The 20,614-nt window shown below is 43.7% G+C and overlaps 1 protein-coding gene across 1 annotated transcript in view; it reads left to right on the plus strand.

The window, feature by feature from the left end:
• Window positions 1–20,614, plus strand: part of TGOLN2 (trans-golgi network protein 2) — a 58,864-nt gene that overhangs the window by 22,890 nt on the left and 15,360 nt on the right. The window contains exon 3 of the mRNA XM_033948829.1: window positions 7,418–7,465. Within this exon, the coding sequence (XP_033804720.1) occupies window positions 7,418–7,465 (48 nt within the window). The remainder of the gene's footprint in view (window positions 1–7,417; window positions 7,466–20,614) is intronic.

Here is a 20,614-nt window from a genome sequence, read left to right on the forward strand (position 1 = left end):
CTGTTTTCCTAAATTGCCATCCTCCCACCTGCCCTTTTTTTTTGGTTGGCTTGGAGGTCACCCACATGTGAGAATATCATGCCTGCTTGTCCTGGGATAAAGCACAGTTACTTACCGTAACAGGTGTTATCCAGGGACAGCAGGCATATATTCTCACAACCCGCCCGCCTCCCCGGGGATGGCTTCTTTGCTAGTTATGGAACTGAGGACCACGAGGTGGGATGCGCCCTCTAGTGGGCAAGAAGGCATGCACGTGCGTGGTGCAGTGTGCAAACTTGAAACTTCTAGCAAGTTTGCTTGAAAAGCTGTCCGCGCTGGGGCTCCTTAGATGACGTCACCCACATGTGAGAATATATGCCTGCTGTCCCTGGATAACACCTGTTACGGTAAGTAACTGTGCTATATCATCGCTCTCCTTCAGATCTGTTTGTGGATTCTCCAGCCCGACAGCTAGAAAAGGAGGCTAGGGTCTGAGTAATGATGCAAAGGCTAATAGACATTCAAGCTATAAAACCAGTCCCCAACAAAGAATCAGGCTCTGTCAGATATATATATACTTCATAGTGCCCAAAAAAAGGCACCAAAGACTGGAGACCGATTCTGGACCTGAAATTTCTAAATATGGCCCTGAAAGTACCCTCCTTTCCCAATGGTCCCTGTAGAGTCATTCCCTCCAAATGCAGCTTCCATGGACAGTGGAAGCAAGGAGCATATTGTGCTGGTGTCTCCAAATAGACTCTTTATTGAGGGACATTCCTAACATAAGAATAGCCTTACTGGGTCAGACCAATGGTCCATCAAGTCCAGTAGCTTATTTTCACAGTGGCCAATCCAGCCAGGCCCCTAGAACCTGGCCAAAATCCAAGGAGTTGCAAAATTCCATGCTACTGATCCAGGGAAGCAGTGGCTTCCCCCATGTCTTTCTCAATAGTAGACTATGGACTTTTCCTCCAAGAAATTGTCCAAACCTTTCTTAATTCCCTTCATCTCCGAATCCCCTCATGGATGATCCTCACAACTGATGCCAGCTCTGGTATGCCATTGATAATGTGGAGCCTTTCAAGGTTCCAATTCCGATGATTCTGGCATATCTACAGGCTGGATTAGATGCCTGGTAGTGGCATCTCTCAAGGCCTCTCATGCTTCCGAGCTCGAGTGGGAAAGGTTTCGCTGGCACCTCATCCAGATGTGGCCAGATTTTTGAAGGGGGTGCTCTGATTGTGGCCTCCATTGTGCCAACCTTTTCCAACCATTGTGCCAACCTTTTCTTAACATCGTCTTAAAGGAACTTTGTAAGTTCCGAATGAGCCCCTTCAAGAAACATTGCTTCTGGATCACACGGTGAAGGTATTGTTTCTGGTGGCAATAGTATCAGCAAGAAGGGTCTTGAAATTGCATGCACTTCCATGCAGAGAACCATACCTCAAGATCACAGAGGCAGGAATTGTCCTACACACGGTACCTTCTTTTCTATCGAAGGTTGTTCCAGCCTTTCACGTCGACCAAGAAGTCTATTTACCCACCTTTCAATCTATGGGTTCGGACAAGCAAGACTTACGGAGAGTTTTACTGCATTATTTGGAACAGATCAATGACTTTTGTGTTTCCAACCATCTTTTTGTTCTAACTAGTCAGTCACAAAGAGGCAGACCAGCTTCCAAGGCATCTATTGCCAACTGGCAATTTCGTCAATGCACGTTGCCTGCGGCAAACAGCTGCCTATTTCTCTCAGAGCTCATTTGTCTAGAAGTGTGGCAGCTTCCTGAGTGGAGACCAGGGCAGTGCCGCCTGAAGAGAACTATAGAGCAGCTACTTAGTCTACTCTCCATACCTTTACAAGATTCTACAGGAGGACACTGCTTTTGGGTCCTTGATTTTGCAGCCAGGCTCATCTATCCCACTGCTTTGGTACATTACCTAGAGTACAGACTCCTATGTCCTTGGTACAGAATGGAAGATTAGGTTCTCACCTGAATAATCTTTCTGTTAAAGGGCATGGGAATCTGTTCAGCCTGCCCTGTCAGTTTTCAATACACGTGCTTCCTGCCTTAGATCAATCTATAGTCCAGAACTGGAGTTTTTCTCCTGTCAATTGGAAGAACATGTAATCTTATAGGGCTAATAAAGCAATAAATTGTTTAGTTCCTGTGCTCCCTAACTGTTTGTGCTAGTTGCACAAAGCAGGATGGTTTGTACAAACTGAAGAGCGCACTATACTCAACTGGTGAAGGAGGAGGAGCTAGAAGATGTGATTGTCATCCTTCTGCAAGCAGCTCGTGACCAGAGGTAATTCACCTAGAGTACAGATTCCTATGTCTTTAACAGAAAGAATACACTCCTTCCTCCATATTCACAGTTGTTGGGGGCGGAACATAACCGCGAATACGGAAAAACTGTGAATAACATTTTAGATGTTATTCCCGGTTTGTTTGTTTTTTGTAACAGCCATCGTTAATATATTGAAATTGCGAATAACAGCAATTTTGAAAGCTGGGAAGCAGCAATTGTGAAAGCTGGGAAGCAGCGATTTTCAGGGTGAAAGCTGAGAAGTAGCAATTGTGAAAGTATGAAGCGCCAAACTTTTTATTGGTACAGTACTTTACTCATGATGTAATTTTGGGGGGGAGGAATCAGCATGCGAAAAATTTCAAATAAGTGAAACCGCGAGTGCTGAAACCGCAAATAAGGAGGGAGAAGTTTATTATTCAGGTATTAACCTAATCTTCCAATAACAACTGAAAGTTGAGCATTGTTGGACTTGTGTATACATCATTCAATAGGTAAGGAAATCACAGAATAGAATGAAACAAGAGTGATAAAAGGAAATATTAATTAAATGTAGTGTTTAGAAATACTTCAGGCTACCAGCAGCTTTCATCTTTAGAAATATATTGATTTCTCTACTGTCTTTGTACCATAATTCAGTATAATTTAACCAAAAAGTTCAGAAGCCAAAATAATTGTTGTGTATTGTGTGCCATCAGCAGTGGCATACCAAAGGGGGGGGGAAGACTGCCCCGGGTGCATGCTTCAAGGGGGTGCACAGTTGGCTGGGTCCGGAACTCCCGCGATGCTCAAAACGGCACCTCAGCGCGGCTGCCGTACTTATTCCAGAGCAGAGTCGGCAGCCACGCTGAAGTGTAGGAAGGTTCCGCGATGACTACTTCTGCTGCCTCTGCTCCGGAAGAGGTAAGTGACGTCGGTGGGGGGGGGAGTGGACCGGCAGCTGCAGTCATCGCGGGACCTTGCCACAACTCCCTCCGTCTGCTGGCCCAGCCCCCCTCCAACGTCACTTACCTCTTTCGGAGCAAAGGCAGCAGAAGTAGTCATCGTGTGACCTTGCTGATTTGGATGGAGAGAGAAAGGAGCATAGCAGGGTGGTGGAAGGAGAAAAAGGGTCAGAGTGATATGGAAGGGTGGTGAAGGGAGAGAAAGAGGGTCAGGGTGGTAAGGAAGGGTATGGAGGGTGAAAAAGGGGGTCAGGATGGTAAGGAAGGGTGTGGAGGGTGAGAAAGGGGGGTCAGGGTGGTATGGAAGCATGGTGAAGGGTGAGAAATGGGGTCAGGGTGGTATGGCAGCTTGGTGAAGGGTGAGAAATGGGGTCAGGGTGGTATGGCAGCTTGGTGAAGGGTGAGAAAGGGGTTCAAGGTGGTATGGAAGCGTGTCCAGTATTGGTCGCCGTACCTCAAGAAGGACATGGCAGTACTTGAGAGAGTCCAGAGAAGAGCAACTAAGCTAATAAAGGGTATGGAAGACCTCTCGTATACTGACAGACTGAAGAAGCTGGGGCTTTTCTCCCTGGAAAAGCGGAGACTTAGAGGAGACATGATAGAAACCTTCAAGATCATGAAGGGCATAGAAAGAGTAGACAGGGACAGATTTTTCAAATTACGGGGAACCACAAGTACAAGGGGGCACTCAGAGAAATTGAAAGGGGAAAGGTTTAGAACAAACGCCAGGAAGTTCTTTTTCACTCAGAGGGTGGTGGATACATGGAATGCGCTACCAGAGGATGTGATAAGCAGAAGCACGCTACAGAGCTTCAAACAGGGTCTGGACAGGTACCTGGAGGACAAAGGTATTGAGGGGTACAGATAGGAGTAGAGGTAGGCAATAGAGGATTAGAGGCAGTTACAAAATTAGTCAGGGACACTGTTCAGGAAATAAGGCCTGATGGGCCGCCGCGGGAGCAGACCGCTGGGCAGGATGGACCTCTGGTCTGCCTCAGCGGAGGCAACTTCTTATGTTCTTAAAGGGGGTCAGGGTGGTATGGAAGGGTATTGAGGGTGAGAAAGGGGGTCAGGGTGGTATGGAAGGGTATTGAGGGTGAGAAAGGGGGTCAGGGTGGTATGGAAGCGTGGTGAAGGGTGAGAAATGGGGTCAGGGTGGTATGGCAGCTTGGTGAAAGGTGAGAAAGGGGGTCAGGGTGGTATGGAAGCGTGAAGGGTGAGAAAGGGGGTCAGGGTGGTATGGAAGCGTGAAGGGTGAGAAAGGGGGTTCAGGGTGAGAAATGGGGTCAGGGTGGTATGGCAGCGTGGTGAAGGGTGAGAAAGGGGGTCAGGGTGGTATGGCAGCATGGTGAAGGGTGAGAAAGGGGGTCAGGGTGGTATGGAAACATGATGGAGGGAGAGAAAGGGAGCAGATGCTGGTGGAAGTGGGGAGAAGGGAGAGGAGAGCGTGAAATGCCAGACTATGGTGGTGTGGGAGAGGGAAGGAGAGGAGAGAGATGCCAGACCATTGGAGGAGGGAAAGGAAGAAGATGGATGCCAGACCAATGGAGGTGAAGGGAGAGATGGAAGGGGGCGGCATAAAGTTTCTGGAAGGGGAATAGAAGGAGGGAAAATGCCATATAGAAGGTGCAGAGAGAGGGTAGACAGTGGATGAAAGAAAGAGAGTGACAAGAAGATGAGGAAAGCAGAAACCAGAGAAGACAAGGTAGAAAAAATTATATTTATTTATTTTGCTTTAGGGGAGATGCATTGCTGTTTCTGTGGTGTTGCATGGTGCTTCAGTTTAACTTTTGTCTACGTATTTTTATTCTATCTCCCCATTTACAAAACTGTAGAGCAATTTTTAGTGTTGGCATCTGAGCTGTTACCACCATGGCTAAAAACCACACTACAGTTTTGTAATAGGGGGAGGGGTTAGTTTGTGATTACATTCTAGATGAAGGTGTTTTCTGTGTTCTGTGTGTTCAAAAAGACATGGTTTTCTGTTAGGATTGACTGTAGGATTGATCTGTACTAGTCTGGCTTGTTTAGTTTTACAATGGGTGTATTGATGTACTTCACACTGCAGTATGAAAGATGCTGCCTTTTCCTAGGTACACTCTTGTGTGACGTGTGGATTGTTACTGAAAATCATGTTTTTCATACAGATGGGGGGGTGTTAAAAAATGATGGGCCCGGGTGTCACATATGCTAGGTACGCCACTGGCCATCAGTATACATACTTTCAAATATTCAAATCACAATAGTATCATAAAAATTCATTCTAGCAAGTACCTCAGAAGTGCATGTATCAGCCAAGTGTTTTCAATGGTACAATACTTTCGGCATTGGCCTCCTCATTGGACCGCAGTGAATTCTTTTACTATTTAAATTTTTGGAAAGTGCTTTTCTATAAAGTGCTTTATATGCCACAAAGTGCATTTTTACTAAAGTGCTATATAAAATAACTTAATCAATTTTAAAAGCTCAATGAGCTAAAAACTTATATTTTTGGTTTTTCTTTTTTTGTTTCATTGTTCATATCGGGACGGGACCTGTCATTCGACATGTTTCGCCAATAGGCTGTATCAAGAACTGTCCCCTACAATATAAGCAAACTGAAATCAAACTCTCTGTATAAAAATCATTATTTTTTAGGGATACATTCAAATTCTGTAACTAGAAAGAATAATTACCCCTTATCACATGAATCTGCACCATCCCGATCCTTTAGTTTAGAACAAAGATGGCCGCAGCGTTCTCTTATGTTATATTTATCCCTCCCACTTTACTGACGTCAGAGATACAAAGCAGCGAATCAGGAATCACATTAAGGATATCCACTCTTATTTCCTGGTTTAACCTAAAAGGTTCTACTGTGTTTAAAACAAAGATTCATCGTTGTTCACTATAATTTAATCTCCGTTCATATCGACCTCCTCCCACCCTTCTTTTACATGATCTGTAATACGTCATTGTATATCCTCAACTCGATGAGCATTCCGCTGCCAGTGTTGAGCCACTGGTACCTCTAGTACCTCACTGAGAATTCTGGATTTATGATCATTGAGCCTGATGTTCAACGGACGACTCATTCTCCCCACATATAACAATTTACAAGAGCATATTATAATATACACCACATTGTGAGATTTACATGTTGTGTGTGTTCTAGATTTTATAACCATGTCCCGGTCGGTACCACTCACTATCCTCAATGGTCTTCTCGCACCATTGACAATTGCTACATTTGCTGTGATACCCAATTTCATCATTCTCAGCCCCTTCTTTATATCTATATTTGGCCAAGCGTTCTCCCAAGTTCTTTCCTCTATTGTAGGCTATTATAGGGAATTCCTCAAATAAATCCGGTATTATATGTAATATATGCCAATGTTTTTTCATGCTGTTTACCAGATGTTTAGATCCATCATAGAGAGAGTTTGATTTCAGTTTGCTTATATTGTAGGGGACAGTTCTTGATACAGCCTATTGGTGAAATGACAGGTCCCTTCCCGATATGAACAATGAAACAAACAAAAAAAAAAACCCAAAAGATAAATTTTTAGCTCATTGAGCTTTTAAAATTGATTAAGTTATTGAATATAGCACTTTAGTAAAAACGCACTTCGTGGCATATAAAGCACTTTATAGAAAAGCACTTTCCAAAAATTTAAATAGTAAAAGAATTCACTGCGGGTCCAATGAGGAGGCCAGTGCCAAAAGTATTGTAGCCATTGAAAACACTTGGCTGATACAGGCACTTCTGAGGTCCTTGCTAGAATGAATTTTTATGATACTATTGTGATTTGAATATTTGATTGAAATATAGTATCAATACATTTGGCTGCAGGACAGGACTGATCAGTATACATACTGGCATATAAGATAAAATGTCTGTGCCCTAGAGGGTGTTTAGGTTAAATTTTCACACAGGAATGTTAAGCTCCTTGAGGTCACACAGTGACTAGCTGATAGGTGAATGGAAGCAAGATCTGCAAGCTTGCAGTTCTGTTTTCCACATCTGTTACACTTCTTCCCATTTTACTCTGCTATCCTCTGCACCATGTTTGATAAACCGATAATAGAATCATTGCACTTTTCAATAAATTTCCACTCTAAATAAAACATCTCTTGATAATGTTCTACAAATAAATGGAAGTGGCTGTAGGTTGTAAACACATGGTTGTATTTGTTTCACATGGTAGGTGATGAGAATGCGGACAATGATACAGAGGGTGGAGATGGTGAAACAGGTGAGCTGTGATGATTTGTCCTAGAATCTGCATTTCTGTAGATTGTAGTTAGAGGGAAAAAACACTTAACCTTTAATTTGTCCATTGTAAGCTATGTTGTATATTGGTAGAAACAGTGAAGAAAAAGAAGTGGGCCCCTTTTGGTCTTATAGTTCATAAGAAAACTAATTTAAATGTAACATGATCTGTGTTGACCCTGGATTTTACAGGGCCATGCATTACTTTCCAGTTTGCCCATTGTGTATTTGCATTCATATTACACTTGATAAGATCGATTTGAGTATATTCTTTTGTTATCCAGCAAATCGATTATTGTAATTCCCTTTATGCTGGATTATGTCAGAAGGACATTCAGTGATTACAGATCATACAGAACACAGCCATTAGAGTATCACAATCTCTGTAAATTTGATCATACATCTTCATACATGAAAAATGCTCACTGGCTTCCGGTGAAATACCAAATAGTATATAAAATTCTAATTACAACATTCAAAGTACTGAGAGAAGATGAGCCATTATATTTAACACATTTGCTGATACCTTACGTAGCGGTTAAGAACTTAAGATCTTTAAATAAGCAACTACAGTACTTATAATACCATCCATATAAAGATATAGTACACGAACACGTCAAAGATGCAATCTTCGCGGTAAATGGTCCTCAGTATTGGAATTCATTGCCACTGTCATTAAAAAAAAATGTAACCTCAGTTGATAAGTTTAAAGAAAATTTAAAGACTTAGGGACTCTTAATCGAAACAGAAATACATCTACAATCCCGCCCAAATCAGCACTTGGATTACCTTAAAGGCAGGTCGTCCAAGTGCCGATAATTGAAATGCGTTTTAGATGTATCTAAAAACAGCTTAGGCCTTTTCAGTGCCGCTGTACGCCCAGAGCTGAAAGGGGCGTTTTAGGAGGAGTGGTAAGGGCAGGATTTGGGCGGGACATGGGATAACTTAGACTTAGTCGTACTGCAAGTATAACCGAAAGTTTAACGAGACTGCCTAGACGGAACTTATACGTAGTGACTTAGACGATCTAAAAACAGGTCTAAATGCCCATAAAGTATTCAAAGTGACTCTAACCACTGCATTCATGGTGAAACATGTGCATCCACGAAAACCCTATTGTACTGCCATATAGGTGACACCTGCAGCCATAAAGGCTATTTGGATGGTAGACAGGTGGATATAGTAGGTTTTGGGGTGTTTTGAGGGCTCACCATGACCTATAAGGGAATTGTGGTGCGATGTTTGTGGCACCCTCTTTGTGAAGTTCATAGCAGTGCCCTGTAAGGTGCCCCACTACTCTGTTGTCATGTTTGGGTGGCCAGTTCATCACTTTGCTGACCCCTCCCATGTCCAAAAGGTCTTGTTCTAGGTGTTTTTGACTTGGGTGAATTTTTGGACAAGAATGGGGTATAAAGATAGACGACTTAGCGGTCTGGATGATCAAACGGCTGGACGTACAAGTAGATGGTTCTTGAAAAAAAATTATTTTGGACGTATTTTTTGAGAATGGACTTTGGATATGTCCAACTTTGGGAGGCTAACAACTTAGGCCCAAAATGGATGTAGATGTATTTTTTGATTATACCACTCTTATCATTTTTTCTGATGCCTATTCTCAGGTATGATGGGTATTGCTGGGAGGATTTTGAAAGAATATTATTTAGGTTAATTTTTTATTTTGGATTGTGTTGTTCTATCGTTTGTATTAAGTGTCTATTTATTATTTGTGCATTGTATATTTTAAATATGCCTTAGATTGTAAGTTGTTCCCGAGGGCAGGATAGAAATTTTTAAATAAACTTGGAAACTTGGAGTAAGATTTTGAAGTTGATATGGTGAGATATGGGCAGCCAGCGAGCGTTTTTTAGGAGAGGAGTGACAAGATCATATTTTTTGGCCTTCTAAATGAGTTTAACAGCTGTGTTTTGTATTAATTGAAGTCTTCTGATTTCTTTTTGGTTAATACCTTGATAAAGGGAGTTGCAGTAGTCCAGATGAGAAATAATCAAAGAGTGAATAAGGATATAGGATATCATAACTGGGATGTAGTTATACCGGGCTATAATCTGTTCAGGAAAGACAGGTAGGAAGAAAAGGGGGAGTAGCATTATATGTTAAAGATCATATTAAAGCCACACAATTGCAGGATCTGCAGGGCAAGGAAGAGGCACTGTGGATCAATTTGGAAAGAGGGAATGGTGAATATATTTACATTGGTGTGATATGCAGGTCTCCTTCACAGACGAAAGAAGTAGATAGACATTCAGAATATATCTAAAAAAGGGGAAGTCTTGCTAATAGGTGATTTTAACATGTCGGATGTTGATTGGGGTATCCCTATTGCGGAGTCTTCTAGAAGTAGGGAGATCCTGGATTCTCTACAAGGAGAACTGTTCCAGCACGAGATGGGGGTCATACTGGACTTAGTGCTTACAAATGGGAAAAGTGTTTCTGATGTTACAGTGAATGATCACCTGGCATCCAGTGATCACGGGCATGGTGCAGTTTAATATTAAGATGGGTATAGAGAGGGCTCATTCAAAAGCAAAGGTTCTAGACTTTAAAAAAAAACTAACTTTGTTCGGATAGGGGTTTACGTCAAAGAATTGTCTGGGTGGGAACGTCTGGAAGGAGTGTAAATGCGGTGGGCAAAACTGAAAGGAGCGATTGTAAGGGCGACAAACCTTTTTGTGAGGCAAGTAAGTAAGAGGAAAATAAGGCTGCTGTGGTTCTCAAAAGTAGTAGCTGCGAAGGTAAGGAATAAGAGGTTAGCTTTCGTAAACTACAAAAGATCATAGAAAGAGGAAGACAGGCAAAAATATCTGGAAAAGTTAAGAGAGGATGGTCGTGTAGTCAGGAAAGCAAAGATGCAAATGGAAGCAAAAATAGCTGACACGGTAAAACAGGGAGACAAGATATGTTTTAGATATATTAGTGATAGGAAGAAGTGCAAAAGTGGCATTGTGAGACTTAAAGGTGAAGGAAAGGAATAGGTAGAAGCTGATAAAGAAAAGGCCGAATTGCTTAACAAATATTTCTGTTCTGTTTTCACGGCTGATGCGCTGGGAGCGGGACCGCAGAAGAAAAACAAGAATAGGGATGGAGGAGTAATAGGCCCTGATCAATTTTCAGAGGGTTGTGTTCGTGAGGAGCTAGGTAGACAAAGCAATGGGGCCGGATGGTGTACATCCAAGGGTACTGAAGGAACTTAGGGACGTTCTGGTAGCTCTGCTGACTAACCTTTTCAATGAGTCTCTAGAGTAGGGAGTAGTACCAGGATTACTGGAGAAGGGCGGATGTGGTCCCTCTCCACAAAAGTGGAAGTAAGGAAGAAGTAGGAAATTACATGCCAGTAAGTCTAACTTCTGTGGAAAGCAAATTAATGGAAACACTTTTAAAACAGAGAATAGAAACATAGAAAATGGTGGCAGAAAAGGGCCATAGCCCATCGAGTCTGCCCATTCCAAGTGCCCGCCCCCTGAATTTACTCCCCTAAAGATCCCACATGAGCATCCCATTTTCTCTTAAAATCCGTCACACTGCTTGCCTCAATCACCTGCAGTGGGAGCCTGTTCCAATGATCCACCACTCTTTCGGTGAAGAAGTACTTTCTGGAGTCGCTATGAAACTTCCCTCCCCTGATTTTCAGCGGGTGCCCTCTGGTGGTCGAAGGTCCCACGAGACAGAAGATATCATCTTCCAACTCGATGCGACCCGTGATGTACTTGAACGTTTCAATCATGTCTCCCCTCTCTCTTCGCTCTTCAAGTGAGTACAGCCGCAATTCTTTTAGTCTTTCTTCGTATGTCAGATCCTTGAGTCCCAAGACCATCCTGGTGGCCATTCGCTGAACCGACTCGATCCTAAGTATGTCCTTACGGTAGTGTGGTCTCCAGAATTGGACACAGTACTCCAAGTGAGGCCGCACCATGGATCTGTATAACGGCATGATGACTTCAGGTCTCCTGCTGACAAAACCTCTACAGATACAACCCATCATTTGTCTTGCCTTGGAGGAAGCCTTCTCCACCTGATTGGCAGCTTTCAAGTCTTCACTGATGATCACCCCTAGATCACGCTCTGCCGTGGTCGCAGCTAAGGTCTCACCATTTAGTACATAAGTTCTGTGTGGATTTCTCTTGCCCAGGTGCATTACCTTGCATTTTTTAGCATTGAAGCTCAGCTGCCATCATTGACCATCGTTCCAGCAGCAGTAGGTCCTGTGTCATATTGTCAGGTAACAAGCTTTTGCCAACTATGTTGCAAATTTTGGCAGCGTCGGCAAACAGTGATACCTTTCCTCTAAGTCCATGCGTCATATCACTTATGAATAAGTTGAATAGAATCGGGCCCAAGACCGAGCCCTGCGGCACTCCACTGAGCACATCCGACAGGATTGGGGGACACTCTAACTACATGGGTTGGAGACTGGCTGAGTGGTAGACTACAGAGGGTGGTGGTGAACGGTACCTCATCATTCATGAATATCACTGAGTGACGTTAGGATAGTTTTGTAATGTAATTTACCATGGCTATTGTGCGTTTTTGAATGCTTATTGACTGAAGTTATTTATTCATTATTTATTGCTTGGTGTGTTTGTGTGATTTGTGTGACTGTGGCACTTTAAAGTCTTATGAATGTTAGTAACAAAAAACCTCCTTTATATTTGGTGCTAGAGATTTTTGATAATTCTCTTTTTCCTTATGAACATTCATTAAAGACTTGCATTTGCACTTTATATAAAAAATGGCACATGTTCTGGATTGTTAGTAGGGACTCGCATTTGCACTTTATATTTATATTGCCCCTTGTTTTGTCATACTTCATTGAGATATATATACATTTGTATTTTATGAATTATTAGCAAGCACCGCGCACTTTGTATTTCTCCTACCAAGTATTTACCTTTCATCACTTGCACTTTATACATAGGTATTGTTTTTGTCTACTGCATGGTTTACTATTTTATAGCACAATTTATTTATTCTCTTTATCTATTTATTCCTGTATTTATTAGGCGGGTCTTTGTTCATTGGGTGGTTTTTTTAGGGAGTGTATGTATGTATTAAGCCTTTATAACCCCTTCTCCTTGGTGCAAAAGTCTATTGTGTTTGTTTTGGGAGTGTGATTTGATTTACACACTTATCAATTTCGTATGCACTATGTGTTGTATGGGGCTATTCTCATTTAGACTACGGTCTAGTGCTGGTCACCTTTTGAGATATTGCCTGAGCCAGAGGTTTACATTGATTCATCAAGGGCTCATACTGATGTCCATCATTTACAAATTTACAGATTTGTTTCACTCCTTTAGACTTCTTTCTCCCAAGGACAAGGTGTGTTAGCCAATTCTTTAGTGTTGTTATATTTTGGATATTATTGGCTATTATTCAATTAGGGTTACATTATTGTGCTGTTTTATCAATCTAACTGCCATTACCTCCAAAGTGGAAACTCTATTAAAACGCTGGTCCCCCTTATCTTTATCGTGGTGGGAGCGCATGGAAGCGATAAAGATGACTATCACTCTAGTTGTTAACTACTATCTCTCCATGCTTCCTAGACTAGCACCTAAGGAATTCTATAAAGCCATTGAATGCAGACTGTCTAAATACCTCTGGCATGGGAAGCCGCCCCGTATCGCCCTGAAAATTCTAAAATCATCCAAAGAGGACGGGGGTGTGGGCTTCCCTGACTTTTTTCTGTATCATATTTCTGCTTTTCTTCGATATAGTTCTATTTGGATTCAAGATCCAGCTCCTCAAGAACGATTTTCCGGATGGTTTTATATTGAACGATTTCTGGCACATCCTATTCCACTTTTCTGTCTGCCTTACAGCTCTGTCCAAGCTTTACCTGCCATCTCGTCCACCATCTATGCAACTTTACATGCGATTAAGCACTTTGATCGTATATCTCAAACGAACAACTGGCTCACCACTTCTTCTCCTATCTGGTTTAATTCATATCTCCGAATCGATAATCAACTGATTCATTGGCAGAAGTGGTTGGATAAGGATATTTTAACTCTGAATCAGCTCATAGAAAACGACTCCCTATTGACCTTCTCTCAGCTTATGGATAAATTTGCACTTCCTCAGACGGAATGTTATCACTGGCTTCAACTTTCCCATTGTCTAAAAAGATGCTTCCTGTCTCTCTCTCTGAATATTCTTCGTCGTCTACCTTTCTTACATTGTCCAATATTGGTGTTGTTTGGGACATTCAATGTCCCTTTTTTACAAGAAATTTAGATCTCACCTATACCCGCGATCCAAGAAATCTACTGATATTTGGTCCTCTAACACGACTTGGCGGGGCTCGGACAAAGACACCCCCCGATGGGGGGGCAAGGGAAGGGACAGAGACGAACACATCCTGAAGACAAACGAATGGCTACAACGATGGTGCCGAGAATTGAACTTCGGATTCCTAAATCATGGAGAGGCACTACAGGGACTCCAGGGACCAGACGGACTTCACCTGACCAGCAGAGGTAAGAACGTCTTCGGACACCTACTTCGGAGGGCTTTAAACTAGGTAAGTCGGGGGAGGGTACCCACTTATATACCAGTGCAGTAAGAAACAATCCTGATGTGGTGATCCAAAACTGCGCTTCTAAGTCTGAGGTAAGTACCCTCACTGCTAAAGGTTCACTAGGAGACACTTTGAGTCAGATAAGAATCTCTGTACAGGGGTTTAACAAACGCACAGAGTGGAGAGCTATGTATGTTAACGCACATAGTTTAGGGAATAAATCTCTAGAACTGGAAACAGAAATTGTGAATGCCGACCTAGACGTGGTGGCAATATCAGAAACATGGTTCACGGACTCCCATGGGTGGGATACAACTATACCAGGATACAACCTGCTTCGACAAGACAGGAAGGGTAAGCTAGGAGGAGGGGTAGCAATTTACATCAAAGAGAACATCAAGATAACCAAGATCACAGATGTTAAGTACACCGGGGAATCCATCTGGGTCAACCTGGCCAGAGGTGGAGAAAAGTGCTTGTACCTTGGTGTGGTATACAGACCTCCAAAACAAACAGAGGACAGGGATAACGAATTGATTGAAGACATTGAAAATATTACTCTACGGGGGGACACTGTTCTGCTAGGGGACTTCAACATGCCCGATGTAGACTGGAACACACTCTCAGCGACAACTTGTGGTAGCAGGAGGATTTTGACGTCCATGATGGGAGTACAGCTCAAACAAATGGTACTAGAGCCCACTAGGGCCGAGGCCATCCTAGACCTCGTACTTACAAACGGCGAGAGTGTCTCGGAGGTCTCAGTGGGAGAAACGCTAGCTACCAGTGACCATAACATGGTAGGGAAAGGTTTCCCTAAATCACAAACTAAAACGGGGGTACTCAATTTCCGGGGCACTGATTTCGCACGTATGGGAGATTTCATCCAGCAGACACTGCAGGATCAAGAAGCAACTGATAATGTGGAAGCCATGTGGTCAAACCTGAAATTGACCCTACACGAGGCAACTATCCGCTACATAAAATCGGTGCATAAACAACAAAGAAACAAAAAACCCCAATGGTTCACTGAAGAGGTCTCGTACCTCGTCAAGGAGAAAAAAAGAGCATTTCTTTCATACAAACGTACGGGAACAGGTAAAGCTAACATTGAATATAGGGCCAGGTCTGCAGCAGTCAAAACAGCAGTTAGGGAGGCCAAGCTTGCAGTGGAAGAAACTCTAGCAAAGAACATTAAGAAAGGGGACAAATCCTTCTTCAGGTACATTAGTGACAGGAAAAAAAACACAAACGGGATAATACGCCTCAGAACACCGGACGGGAATTACGCGGAAAAATATTCTGATAAAGCCAAACTACTGAATGAATACTTCTGCTCGGTTTTTACCTGCGAGGCACCAGAGAAAGGGCCACATCTGGAAGCAATGTCAAGCGCGGAAGACCCATTTCAGAATTTTGAGTGCACACCAGTTGATGTCTACAGCGAATTGTCAAGACTCCAGGTGAGCAAAGCCATGGGTCCAGACGAATTGCACCCAAGAGTTCTCAGAGAGCTGTGCGAGGTCCTGGCGGAACCATTAGCCATGCTCTTCAATCTCTCCCTAAAGAAGGGGAGAGTCCCCCTGGATTGGAAAACAGCGAATGTTGTTCCTCTGCATAAAAAGGGTTGCAGGGCAGAGGCTGCGAATTACCGACCAGTGAGTCTCACATCGATAGTATGTAAACTCATGGAAACACTAATTAAAAGTAAGTTGGACACGATCTTGGATGAGTGGAATCTTAGGGATCCTAGTCAACATGGATTCACTAAGGGTAGGTCATGTCAATCCAACCTCATCAGCTTCTTTGATTGGGTAACAGGAAAGTTGGACTCAGGAGAGTCTCTGGACATAGTATACTTGGATTTCAGCAAAGCTTTTGACAGCGTCCCACACCGCAGGCTACTAAATAAGATGAAATCAATGGGGCTGGGTGAGACGATAACTGCATGGGTCAATGATTGGCTGAGTGGTAGACTTCAGAGGGTGATGGTCAATGGTACCCTCTCTGAAACATCAGAGGTGACCAGCGGAGTACCGCAGGGCTCGGTCCTTTTTAACATATTCATAAGGGACTTGACACGAGGGCTACAGGGTAAAGTAACGTTATTCGCCGACGATGCAAAACTGTGCAACATAGTAAGTGAAAGCTTTTTACAGGATAGTATGACACAGGACCTTCGTACGTTGGAAAACTGATCCTCGACATGGCAGCTAGGCTTCAATGCTATGAAATGTAAGGTCATGCACCTCGGTAGCAGAAATCCGTGCAGAACTTACACCCTAAATGGAGAAACATTAGCCACGACCTCAGTAGAACGAGATTTGGGAGTAATCATCAGTGCAGACATGAAGGCTGCCAAGCAGGTAGAGAAGGCCACATCCAAGGCAAGGCAAATGATGGGATGTATCAATAGAAGTTTCGTCAGTCGGAAACCAGAAGTCATAATGCCGCTGTACAAAACCATGATGAGACCTCATCTGGAATACTGTGTGCAGTTCTGGAGGCCACATTACCGTAAAGACGTGATTAGAGTCGAGTCGGTTCAGCGGATGGCCACTAGGATGATCTTGGGGTTCAAGGGTCTCTCATACGAAGAGAGACTGAGCAGACTGCGGCTCTACACTCTAGAGGAACGCAGGGAGAGAGGGGACATGATTGAGACATTTAAATACATCACAGGACGTGTCGAGGTGGAAGATGTCATCCTCTTCCCCAAGGGACCCTCGACCACAAGAGGGCATCCGCTTAAACTCAGAGGAGGGAAATTTAGTAGTGACACCAGGAAGTATTTTTTCACGGAAAGGGTGGTAGATCACTGGAATAAGCTTCCGGTGCAGGTGGTCGAGGCCACCGGCGTGCTTGACTTTAAAAGTAAATGGGACATGTACGTGGGATCCCTACGTAGGACGAATCACTAGCATCTAGACTTATCGGGGTGGGTCGGTAGAGTGGGCAGACTTGATAGGCTATGGCCCTTTTCTGCCGTCATCTTTCTATGTTTCTATGTAAAAAAATATTTTTTGTAATAACCCTGAAAAATAAATGGTCATAATAGAAACAGGCACTGAAAATTTTCTTTTATTGAACCTCGTATATGTAACCATTAATTCAAACATAACATAAATTATGTCTGAATTGTCATGACATCAGAAGTACATATGGAGTAGTTGCAGGTGATGCTTGGGACAGTTCTGATTGTGTTAGTTCGGTTTTATGTGTTTTTTGAATAGAAGGGTTTTTATTTCTTTTTTGAAGGTTTTGTAGTTTGTGGTCGAGGTCAATAGGTTGTAGAGTTTGGGGTCGAGTGTTAGGAGGTTGACGAACAGTTTTTTTTCTTTTGACGATTTTGGTTGGAGGGTGTGTGAATGGTGCGTGAGTTCTCCTATGTCTGGTTGAAGTGGATTTAATTATTTAGCTGAAGAAATTAGTAAACCCCCCCATTCCACACACATTAATTCTCTTCCATTTTTGTTCCCATTCTAAAAAACACTGATAAGTTCCCAGAAAAAAAATACATTAAAATTAGAAGTGAAAACAAAGGCCCCTACAGATGAGAACATAACATAAGAATAGCCTAATTGGGTCAGACCAATGGTCCATCATGCCCAGTAGCCCATTCTCATGGTAACCAATCCAGGTCACTAGTACCTGGTCAAAACCCAAAGAGTAGCAACATTCCATGCCACCGATCCAGGGCAAGCAGACACTTCCCCCATGTCTTAATAACAGACTATGGACTTTTCCTCCAGGAATTTGTCCAAACCTTTCTTAAAATCAGCAATGCTATCTGCTTTTACCATAATTTCTGGACACTTCATTTTTAAGCTTAGATCTTTCCTTCCAAACAGAGACCTTGCTAGATGTCAAATACAGAAAGAACAAGGTAACTTCACAAGGACTTAGCTGTGCAGGAAATGTGAATCTCCTCGTGCACCCACCATATTGTGCAAAAATGAGCAAAGGTCTGGTTTTTTCTTTCGATCACTACATAGCCTAATGCCACACAAGCAGCGCTGTTACAAACATATTCTGAAGGTCAATGCTAAGGTTAACAAAGTTTCCTTCCTTGGACCACAAGGAGATACTGACAAACCACTGGAAGAGATCCCAAAACAACTACCCAGGTACAACACCCAAAGACCCACTCAATGTGTGAACCAGTTGAGTGGAGTGGACTAACTGGGGGGTGGAAATGGGCCCGGAGTTTGCTCAGCAGAATTTCCCAGACCACTCTTCCTCTCAACACATTGACACGCTACCGCCGCCACCACCACCATTAAGAACACCTCACCAGGTAGGCCAGCAATGCTTATAAACTTTATAAAACACATTATTATATTTTCTTATAAAGCACATATTTTAACTGAACTCTCTGACATCCTTAGCCTTGCCATTCACAAAAATAGAAGGAAGAAAAGTTCCCGTTTCCTGCTGTCTCATGTCCCCGGCCTATACAATATTTTTCTTCTGCAGACCCTTCAAAAGTCTGACCAAATCCTCGTTTCACTTGCATTATAAAGTACTGAGGATGCCATCTCTCTCCAATCCCAGGTCCTAAAGTCTAAGATAGTAGCGCAAACTAGTGCTGCCCGATTCAAGAAAAAAAAAATTTTTCTATTCGATTCAGCCTATTGAATTGGTTTTTCGATTCAACTTTCCTGCCTAATTGGGTGTTTGTTTGTTTGTTTGTTTTTCAAACATCCTGGTGGGTTTATTTTATAGCTTTTTCACCCCACTTTGACTTCTCCTAACCACACTGGCGCTGTGGTGTAAATAAAATAAAGAAACAAAAAGGACTTTTCCTCTCTGTTAAATCCTAGCTCACGTTTGCGGTCTAACACCAGCTCTGGCAGGATACACATTTCAAATCTGACATATTGTAATCACAAAACAGAAAATAAAATTAGTTTTTCTACCTTTTGTTGTCTGGTTATTTTTCAAATCTTGTTGGTCCAAGGCTTTGGTTGTCTTCTGATAACTTGCTTGCCAGGGTCTCCTTCTTCCTTCTTTCTGCATGCTAACCATCCATCTGCCATCTCTGTCCTCCCCGTTTCCCTTCCCTCCCCAGGAGGTCTGGCATCTATCCTTTTTTCGTCTCCCTCCACAGATCCATCTTTTCTTAACTACCCTTTCATCCAGCATCTCTCCCTCCTTCCCCACCACCCCAGGGTCCACCATCTCTCCCTTTCTTTTCCCAACTACCCTCCTATCCAATATCTCTATCCCCCTCCACACCAACCCTTGTGTCCAACTTCTCTCCCTTTCTGTTCTTTCCCTCTCTAAAAACCATGGTCCATCATCTCTCTCCTTCTTCTCTATTTTCAGACCTATTATTTCTTCCCACCCAAAGTCCGGCATATGCGCATCTCTTTGAAACCCCCCCCCATTCCCTCCGTGTATTTCTACACCAGGGCCCCCCTCCCTGAAGGCCTGTCCCCCCCCTTTAAAGGTCTGCACTCCCCCCCTGAAGGTCTGCACTCCCCCCCGAAGGCCTGCACCCCCCCGAACGCCTGCACCCCCCCTTGAAGGCCTGCCTGCCTGATCCCCTTGAAGGTCTGCACCCCCCGAAGGCCTGTCCCCCCCCCTTGAAGGCCTGCCCCTCCCTTGAAAGCCTGCCTGCCTGTCCCCCCCCTTGAAGACCTGTCCCTCCCTTGAAAGCCTGCCTGCCTGTCCCCCCTTGAAGGCTTGTCCCCCCTTTGAAGACCTGCCTGCCTCCCCTTTGAAGGCCTGCCTGTCCCCCCCTTGAAGGCCTGCCTTCCTGTCTGTCACCCCCCCCTTCCCCTTGAAGGCCTGCCTGCCTGCCCGCCCCACTCCGAAGGTACCGCTCACCCCCCTGCGCTGCTTCAGAGCTGGTTCCTCTGCCGTGGTCCCGCCCCTCCTCTGACGTCAGAGGAGGGGCAGGACCGCGGCGCAGGAAGCAGCGCCAAAGCAGCTCAGGGATCGCTGACATCGCGATCCCGCTGCGGGCTGCTTCATAGGTGGTGCAGGGAGGCCAGGGGGGCGAGCGGTCCTTCAGGGGTGGGGGGGACTGAACGGCAAGGCCGGGAGCACCCCCTCAGGGCTTGCACCCGGGGCGGACCGCCCCTCCCCATAGTACGCTACTGAGTTTTACTTTAGTAAAGTACTTCGGCCTACGGCTTCTTCCAGTATCTCTCAATCGATGTACTTCTTGTCATATAAAGTTTACTGGACCCCCAACAAGTTGCATCGGGCTGGATTACGAGATTCTAATCTTTGCTGGCATTGTGAGTCCGATATAGGTGATCTCCGTCACATGATATTTTCCTGTGCTATTTTTACCCCATTTTGGATGAAAGCCTGGAATACCATTAAGCTCATCCTCCCAATTCAATCTGCCTTCTCTCTAGATATTCTTCTCTTCAGGGCTTTAGCTGTCAACGACCCCCTCACCTCTGAACAGCAATCTCTTCTAAACATCTTAATTGCCTTTTAAATCCAAATGATTCTTCATAACTGGAAATCTGCAGACTCACTTAACATTACCTTTTGGTGGCACACTATACTTATGATACATCTTTATGAAACCAAAGCTGCAGAGTATTCCAACCGATACAAAACTATATCGAACAT

This window comes from Geotrypetes seraphini, chromosome 6 (assembly GCF_902459505.1).
Source record: "Geotrypetes seraphini chromosome 6, aGeoSer1.1, whole genome shotgun sequence".
Classification (NCBI taxonomy): Eukaryota; Metazoa; Chordata; class Amphibia; order Gymnophiona; family Dermophiidae; genus Geotrypetes; species Geotrypetes seraphini.